We start from the raw sequence: 9,478 nt of genomic DNA on the forward strand, positions 1-9,478 counted from the left end.
GACTGCTCGCCGAACTCGCCGGCGTACGCCGCCCGAGGAGACCGGGCCGCCCCCGGTGAGCCGCCGGGGTCGTGCTGGGCTCCGCCCCGGGTGGGTGAGGACGTCCCGCCTGTGTCAGCGGGATGCTCGCTCCGGCTCTGCCCCGCGGAGCGGGTGCGGTGTTTCCTCAGCTCACCCCGCTGCCAGGGCGCACCTGTGCCCTGAGCGTGCGCTGCCCGGCCGGTGGACAGCCCCCAGCTCCAAGGGAATATGACCGGTTCTGGGATCCTCAGTACAAGAAAAGCAAGGAGATACTGGAGAGGATCCAGCGGAGGCCACGAAGATGATAAGGGGTCTGGAGCATCCCTCTTATGAGGAGAGACTCTGGGAGCTGGGTGTGTTTAGTCTAGAGAAGAGAAGACTGATGTCATTAATGGACATAAATATCTCAAAGGCGGGTGCCAAGAGGATGGTGGCAGAGTTTTTGGTGCTGCTCAGCAACAGGATAAGGATATATGGCCATAAACTAAAATAGAAGAAGTTTCACCTCAACACGAGGAGGAACTTTACGTTGAGGGTAGCAGAGCACTAGAACAGGCTGCCCAGAGAGACTGTGGAGTCTCTCTCTCTGGAGACATTGAAACCCACCTCACCATGGTCCTGTGTCACCTGCTCCAAGTGGCCCTGTCTTGGCAGGGAGGTAGGACATCTCCAGAGGTGCTTTTCGAACTTAACAATTCTCTGATTCTGTGAATGTAGACAGAGCATGTTTTCAGATAGTCCCATCTTTTCTTGTCACTATTCTTGCTTGTTATGAGGTGTATCAGTATTTAGAATGTGTTTTTAATTATTTGTGGCCTTGACTTTGAAGCATGTAATGTCCTAATTATGTAATGCTTGATATTGAAGATTTTGGTTCTGGAAAGCCCTGTGGCGTTGAGAGCATGTGAAACTGTCCACTGGAATATACTGTAATCAGGAGGAAAGCTCTCAGACTTAAGATGTCAGGTGAGGAAAGAACAGATATTTAAATCACCTTTTATTAGTTTCATCCTTCTGAACAGTTCCTTGAAATATATACAGTTACTGTAGGAAATACTGAATATAGAGAAATAATTTGAAGTACTCTTTGCAATGTTTACATGGAGCTGGCAATAACAAACAGGTAATGAATCCGTGAGTATGTGGTTATCTTCTTCACAACAGCTTTTGGTTTATTGGAGGCAAGAAGAGTAGTGTGTTATTAGCTGAAAACGGAGCTGGCAATAACAAACAGGTAATGAATCTGTGAGTATGTGGTTATCTTCTTCACAACGGCTTTTGGTTTATTGGAGGCAAGAAGAGTAGTGTGTTATTAGCTGAAAATATTTCTTCTGTCAGTGGCATCCCTTTGTAAAATACAATGCATTATACTTGTCTTTTTTTTTTTTCTTAAATTATTATTTGTGAAGACATCCAATTTACGTATCTGTCAGCAAGTGGTGAGTGTTGGTTACATGCCTTGTACAGAATTGCATCAACCTACAGAGAGATGTACTGTTCTGTAGGCCAGACACTCTTACAGGCTGGCTTGGAGAGTGCATTTGAAAATACAGCCCAGCTTCTCTAATGGGTTAAAAAAGTACTTCATGCTTGTTGTAATGGGGTAAGCTTCAACAGTTTGTTATGCAAGGTTGCTTGTTCAGCTTATGTATCAAGAACTATCTGCTGATGTCTGGTTTGCTTATACTCCTGTGCTGTCCACACTCAGATAGTTTGTAACTGAATGCTCTGAACAGTTAGTTCAGCTGGAATTCCTGAGAAGTTTTAAATGCTTTCAAAGGTGGAGTATCTGCTAACCACAGGTAAATAAGGGTGGTGATGAAGACTACTGTCGACAACAACATTTGGTTTCTGCTTCAGCAGCAAACTGAGGTTCCTTATCTGTCATTTGGTGTGTTTGTGCTTTTGTTCCCTATATGTGCTATAGAGGTAGGGCTTTCTTTGTCACATGCTGTGAGAAGCACATCCTAATGTCCTACAGAGTTTGTACACTGCAGCAGTGGGAGGGTGTGGTGGGATACTTCATAGCAAGTTCCTAGGAGGTAAACTCAGGATTGTTTGGTTTGGGTTTTTTATTATTCTTCTTAGTTTCAGGAGCTCCCAATGAGTAGTGGAAAATATTTCTTGAATTCTTGTTTCGAAGGTTTGCGTTTTGCCGGGCCTTATATTTGAGTAGCTTGGTTTCCTTGGTTGCTCAGAAAGCTGATGAGGAGCATGTGGCTTTCAGTACAGCCTGTGACTAGGCTTGCTCACCTGACATTAGAAATCTGAAAAAAACGTTCTTGCACAAGAAAGAGCGAGAGTGACAAAATAACCCCTTGATCAGTCATGAGGCGCAAAGCTACAGGATTTGAGAGATTCTCATGTTCCAGATCTTCATTTGTGGCTCCTTAATTTGTGTGTCACACCCCTTCAAGAGCCATCCTTCTGCCATTGTATGTGTTGCTTCTCACATGAGGGTTGTGTCCTTAGTTTTGGGCTCTGCTTTGAGCTGTTGCATGAGTTCTAGGTATGTACTGAATCCCCCTCTCTAGGGACTGACTGTTTTGGGGTTTTTCTTCCTTTGGAGTAACAGCAGTTTCTGCTATAGACTCAAGAACTTTGTCTTCCTTGGATGAAATTATTGTTTCTGTGAAAAATCTTTTAGGTGTGATCCCTTGGTGCTGCTCTGGTGCTCATAGACTTTGAACTGAACTATCTCAGCACACTGACTTGCTAGAATTTGCTTACTACTTTGTGGAGTAATTTTCTTCCTGGGTTGAACACCAGTGTCAGTGGCATGGAGAAAATGGGCCAGTGACAACCTACAGTTGGGTTTGGATGGCTTTGCTCCAGCCTGGCTCCTTCATCTGGGCTGCCCTTGCAGCTCCACAGATGTTTGCTAGCACAAGAAGGGAAAGTGTATGGAAATGAAAGGGCAGATGCCAAAGGTGAGCAGGACACCTTTAGCAGTAGTTGATATGCACAGGGAACTGAAATACAGGGAAAGTAATGCCACTGCTCGTGTGCACAGTGGTCAAAGTAGCAAATGATGTTATTTGAAGTAACAGTGCAATAAAGGTATTGCTAGGATATTGCTTACACTAAATCCTATACAATTGTAACAGGTGCTTGTTTTGTTAGTGTATAATTAACAATTTGTTGACATACAAGGTTTTTTTAGCTTTTGCTTTTCATTTTAAAATTATAATGGAAGCATAAGTTACCCAGAATTTGCCAAGGGAAGAAGGATCTTTTCAGAACTGGTATGTGGACAAGAGGTTAGTTGGTGTGTTGATTTGGTTTTTTTCTCTGTCCATTGTTAAAAACAAACCAGCTAGCACCTCTGTTACAAACTTGGCAGTGGAAACATGAGCTTAAGCAATCTTCTCATGGAAAAAAACCCAAACAAACCTAAAACCCTCAACAGTGTAATATAAAATTCTCATGTACATATCACTTGACAACTGTCAGTTTAAACACGTAGGAGTTGCTAATTTGTGTACCTTGCCCATTCTTCTGATCTGCTGCACACAGTTGTTTGTGTGGTGTCTCAGGCAGTGAGCACTCACTTAGCAGAATGTAGAGTAATGGGAAGGAAGTGGTGTGCATTGGTTGAGGGAATTATGGTTGCCTTGGGAACTATTTTGTGACTATAGGTGGTTAATTTGTGGTAGAAGAACACCTGGTATTTTCTTAAGTATTCATTGTAGCTGTTGGAAAAAAGACCAGATACTTACACTAGTTATGTATTCAGCATTTGATAAGGAGTAAGGTTGGTTTTTTTTCCTTGTTCTAGTTTGCCACTGGTATTGTATTTGATAAATCTAGAGCCATGATCCTCTGGGAAGCGTGCAGACAAACTGCCTCCATGATTTGCCTTCTGTAGAGAGTGGAAAAGGGAATGGAAATTGTTTTGCCTGTGTTCGACATATTTTATTACTGTGTTAAAACTATTTGCTTTCACTCTGCTATTACATATGCAAACATGGTGAGTTTGCAGTCTTAGGTGATTAATTTTTCCACTTACTCTTGTTAATCATAGCTTCCTCATGGATTCATCTTTTTCTGGTTTCATGACATGCATTTTGTTAAAGCATCTCTAGCTCAGTAAGCTTAAACAAAAGCCTCTCTGTTGAAAAAAACAGTGCTGAGTGATTTTGTAATTCTTTGCTTTATGACAAAACAAATCTTTCAATTTTAGAGAGAAAACAGAGAGTGTCAGAGAGAGTAAGAAAATAGGGAATGCCTGAAATGAATGACACTATTTTGCCCATTATTGAAAAGATAGCAAAATTGAAGAATGGCAATTAATTAGGAGAATTGTAGTACAGCAAGATCACTTACGTGCAGTTGTGCTCTTTCGTTTGACAGTATGCCAGCAGGGCAGGGTGAGTCTTGGGTATACATATGTTTCTGCAGAGGCTTTCCTGAAGAATGAAAACATGTCTGGTGTCAAGAATTTCTTAAGAACTGCATTTCCTATTTTTTTGTGAACTTCAGTTGCCTGGAATAGTTGATGGGCTTGTTTGTATTTGTTAAAAAGGGATGAGAGAACACAGCAAACAAGGAGATTAACTAGCCTGTTCTTGAGTTTGTTTTGCTTATAAAATGACCCAATAAAAGGATTTGTTTCTCTAAGATTTATTTGTTTTCCCCTTGAAATCAACTTAGGCAAACAAGTGACCTTCACTTTCTAAACTGTAACTTGATTCTACTTTGCATAGGTAGGTGTTCTAAATCCCTTGTACTAGCAAGCAGTCAAGAATCTGTGCACTGTGAACCTTGTGTTGTTATGCATTGATCTTTTCCTAAAATAAATTTTTTATTTGCTGGGAGAATGCCTGGATCATTAAATGACCAGTGGGTGTTTTTCCATTTGCAGAGATTAGTTTTGGTGCCAGTGCTGTGGACTGGCTACGCTGGAATGATCAGTAAGGCTGTAGTCAGTTTTGCACTCAATGATATTGGCAAAGTTTGTCACTCCTGTTTCTTGTGGACAAAAAAATGTGGCTTTTCCCAGGAGAGAAGCAGAAAACAGGCAAGAGGGAGGCTGCTTGTGAATTTTTACCATTGCTACTGGAATGACTAGGAAAAATAAGAGCTCATTCTTTGTTGAACAGGAAGGTGAGTTTTGGTATTATGTCAGCAAAAAGAAATAGGTTGAATAAAAGGTTTTGACAAGTTGGATGTCCTGGATTCTTAACAAGAATTCTTAATGACATTGATAAATGCAGATGCTACAGAATTTTGCAGAAAGACATCCCATAGTTATTTTTAAGTTCAGTTGCCGCTGCTGGGTTGGTTTCAGTAGGCTGTACAGTTTGATACAGAGCTGTTTGGGTGTGTGTCCTGAGCTGGACTGTGAGAGAATTTAGAGTGACAGCCTCTGGTGCAGGTGTGTCCAGCTCTTTGTGGGTACATGGTGCTATTAACTGTGTAGTGATGAACGAGGACAACTGAGTCACACAGAGAACCTGCCAAACTGCAGGTCAGCTCCAGTGTCCTGTCATGTGTTAATCACTGCTAATCTCCAGCCCTCAAAATTGACCTGACAGTTGGCTAAAGCTTCTTTTGTGTGTCAAATTGGTTTTAGATGTAGTGAAGAGCTAGATCTTGCTACATTAAAAAAAAAAGCCAAACAACTTCTTCCATGGAAAAATACAGTTAAGGCTTTGCATGCTATTGTTTCTTCACTTAGTAATTCTGAGAAGATGAACATTCTGGATCTGTATCAACTCAGTGTACTTAGTGATGACTTGTTCAAATGGTGGTTGAGCATGTTTGCCATGAAAATCAAATTTGGAAGGGTATCCCGTAGGGACAGATTTGGGGCTTTTCTCAAAGCCTGCTGGTTGTTTAGGTTGGGTAGTAGGAAAGGGTTCTTCCCCCAGAGAGTGATTGGGCACTGGAACGGTGAGCAGCATGGAGGGTGCATGCAAAGAACTCATCTTCCTTAAGTGGCCTTGCTTGGCATATTGTCTGGAACAGAGTTTCTCCAGGGATGGGATAAGATACAGTGTCGATATCTTGCTGTGTCGCTTTCAGCATATTGAAAGCAAAGATTGTAAGAGATACAGTGTTGTCCTAGTCACTGAAATGCTTCTTTCTGGCTAGTCCTGCCTGTAAGTTTTTGGGAGTTTTTGAAGTGTTTATCCAAAGCTGTTGGTTTTATTACCTAAAGCTGATGAAACTTGGAGTTTGTGTTTCGGAAGCTCTTCAACCTTTTATGTTATGACACATGAGACTTCAGAGGTCTGAGAAGCCTGCATTTGAAGTGACCCACGTGGTACTGGAGCAGGGATGCAGATTCCACAGAAATTCCTATTTCTCCTTTTGAATTGATCTCAACTCAAAATCTTAATGTGGAATTTCATTCCACGAAAGTCAGTCAGCTATTGCACAGTCCTAGTTGTTTAAGTAAGTTTTCCCAAAAGGAATACAGAGGTGCTCTATCTAGAGATTGTAGTGGGAAGGAAGTGTTAATAGTGTTTTTTTCTGAATGAAGGAATCTGGATGAAGTCCTGGTTTGCCTGCAGGTGAGCTGTTTATCTTCAGCTCAGCCCTTCTGCAAGTAAATATATTCTGTACATGTGAAGTGTTGTCATGTTTAAAGCTGGTAGAACTGCTGAGATCTGCAGCTATAAGCATGTTTGCCTGCAGATCACTCCAATGTAACTGTTGGGCTGTCTTTGTTTTAATGCTCCACTGGACTCAAAAATGAAGAAAGCCAGCCTAGATTTCTAGGATAAGTTTAAAAAGCAGTAGTGGCCCTAGCAGCTTTCACCACTGTTCAAATCTTGACAGCACCACCTTTAAAGCATTGTGCTGTATCGTCTTAAGATTTTTTTTCTGGTTTTCTTCTCTGTGGTGTTCTAACTTTGAAAAGGATCATGATTGCATAAGACACATAAGGAATTAAGATTTTAGAGCAAAATTTTGTGTGCCATTTTAGCATATTTTTTTGAAATTAAATACTTCACTGAAATCAGTGTTGGGTGTGGGGTTTTTGTTTCAGTTAGAATGAACTTCATGCATTGTACCTCCCAGCTGGGCAGTACTGGTGTAGTATATATGTGATGCACTGGCTCATCATTTTGCTTCCTGGTTGGCAAAGTCTCAGTAAACTGGCAGGTTACAGTTCTGTTGTGATGAACTCTTGTTCATAAATACAGCTCTAAAATGTAAAACTCTTGCTGAAATTGCTGGCAGACAGCCACATCTTAAAGGTGTGCAATATGATAACACCTGCTAAAAGTTTGTGGGGAACTCGATATCAAGCCTATGGTGGTAGTTTTCACATGTGTTGTTAAGAGTGTTCTTGGTGTGATATTGCTGTATCTTCGGAATTCTTCTGTAGCCTCACATTCAAGAGGTGTCTGGAGTTTGGAAAGCAAGACCATTATTTCAAGCTATATATAGAAGACAAAAATCTGCATTTTTGGGGGGGTCTAGTGATAAGTGCTCTTCGCATTTCAGGTTTGTTTGGTTTTTGGATTTTTTATCAGTCAAACTAAGTTCACTACATGTTTATTCAATGTAATTTTAGATTTGTAATGCCTTACTGTTGGCCTACTAAACACTGCAGAAAATTAAATTATTTGAAGTTATTTTAGGTTTTTTTTTCCTTTTCATCTCAAACCAAAGTTTGTAGGGAACATAAGGTTAGAAGTACTTGATTAAGTGTAAAGGCCCTGGAATCTACAAACCCCAAATTTGGATTGTTCTGTGTAGTGAACACCTTCAGAATATGTTTAGTGGCCTTAGCATCTGTGCAGGTCTGTGTTTTGGCTTTCGTGCTATGGTATGTTTTGAAAATGACTGGCATGCAAACCAAGGGAAGGGCGAAGGGAAATGTTCTGATTTTTAGTTTCTATTTTATTTTTAGTTTGCCTAAAGCTCTGCTTGAAAGTAGAACATTGTTTCCAATTACAGAAGGCAAACTGAACTGCTTTGAAGTATTCTGCTGCACAGAATATTATTTCCAGTACTTTTCTGGAAAGTTGCTGTGAGGTGTGTGGTAAACAAGTAGTGTTTAAGACTTTAACTAATGACTCTGAGTGAGTGCTTGGAGTTTTGTTGTGTTTTGTTCAGTACCTCACAAGCGCTGGAATGTTCTTCCTTAATAATCTTCTTTTGTAACAGATGGTACCTTTGGGCAACGTAGTATTTTCTTGTGGTGGAAAGGGGGTTGTCCAATCCAGAACTAGATATCTCAGTGTTTTGAAATGCTGGTTTTCTAGGAAACAATGCATTCGCTTGTACATGTAACGTGATTCAACCATTTGCAATTTGTATGACATGCTGCTTTTATCCAAAACTTAGTTATAGCTTTTTTCTTTTTCTCTCCACCTTCCATTTTGCCTGAAAGGCTCTGACTCATGGAGATTTTCGGTTATGTACTCTTTCTAAGGTCCTTGTTAGTTTAATTGTAGGAATTGCTTTTGTACTTGCTGTGTGTAATTGAATTTCTGTGATAGCATGCTATGATTCCTTCTATGTGAGAAATAGTTTTGATGTGAAGAAAACAGCTATAGGTCACAGGATAGCTGAGTCTTAAAGTATATTTGTCGCAGCTGTTGTGGTGAAGGAAGAAGATGCAATTGTGTAAAACATTTCTGTTTTGAAGACAGTAAGACATGAATTTTTGAAAACTTTAAAATATTTTTTTTCTTTACAGCATGTCTGCAAAGAACATAATCTCTTTCTTCCTCTGTGATTTGGGTTTTTTGGGCAGGAGGGGGTGCTCATTGTGTTTTAACTGTCCTTGTCCATATTTTGTGGTGTTATATGTTAATTATAGCAGCATGGAGAGCTTAGTAACTGTTTCATGGTTGAATAATTGCAACTTGCTTTTATTCCCCTACATCCCAAGAGCTGGGAGATTAGGAAGAGGAATCAGAGCAGGTGAACGAATTGCTACTGCAGTACAGTGTTTCCACGGGATTGTACTTAAATCTCTCTCTTCCACTGGATTGTACTTAAATTGTTGCAGCTTCCAAGTGCTCACAGAATCACAGAATGGCTGGGGTTGGAAGGGACCTCTGGAGATTGTCTATTCCAACCAAACCTAGGGCAGGTTACATGTGTTTGTGTCTAGGTGGGTTTCTGCAGAAGAGGACCCTCCACAACCTCTCCAGGCAGCAGTTCTAGTGACCACACTGTTCCTAACTCACCCCAGGGTGCCACTGGCCTTCTTGGCCACAGGGGCACACATTGCTGGCTTGCAGAGAACTTGTCCCCTGGAACAACTCCCAGGTTGTTCTCCACAGAGCTGCTTTCCAGCAGGTCAGCCCCCAGCTTGCACTGGTGTGTGGGATTATTCCTCACCAGGTGTAGGACCCTGCACTTGCTTTTGATGAATTTTTGTTAGGTTCCTCTCTGTCCAAGTCTCACTGAATGGTAGCACCACCTCTTGGTGTGTCAGCCACTCCTCCCAGTTTTGTGTCATCCACAAACTTGCTGAGGATGTGCTCTG

At 41.1% G+C, this 9,478-nt stretch overlaps 1 protein-coding gene across 2 annotated transcripts in view; it reads left to right on the forward strand.

Annotated features, from left to right (window-relative positions):
- The first annotated feature begins 22 nt into the window (after positions 1 to 22).
- Positions 23 to 9,478, forward strand: part of LIN54 (lin-54 DREAM MuvB core complex component) — a 40,083-nt gene continuing 30,627 nt past the window's right edge. The window contains exons 1-2 of one of the 2 annotated variants that reach the window (XM_017744194.1): positions 23 to 55; positions 676 to 679. Coding sequence is in view for 1 of the 2 variants with exons in the window: in XM_017744193.1 (XP_017599682.1) it covers positions 981 to 987 (7 nt within the window). In the remaining variant the exon portion in view is untranslated. Of the gene's footprint in view, positions 56 to 675; positions 680 to 730; positions 988 to 9,478 lie in introns of those variants that run through there. The other variant, XM_017744193.1, reaches the window with a different exon arrangement.

Source organism: Corvus brachyrhynchos, unplaced genomic scaffold (genome assembly GCF_000691975.1).
Source record: "Corvus brachyrhynchos isolate BGI_N302 unplaced genomic scaffold, ASM69197v1 scaffold229, whole genome shotgun sequence".
NCBI classification, from domain to species: domain Eukaryota; kingdom Metazoa; phylum Chordata; class Aves; order Passeriformes; family Corvidae; genus Corvus; species Corvus brachyrhynchos.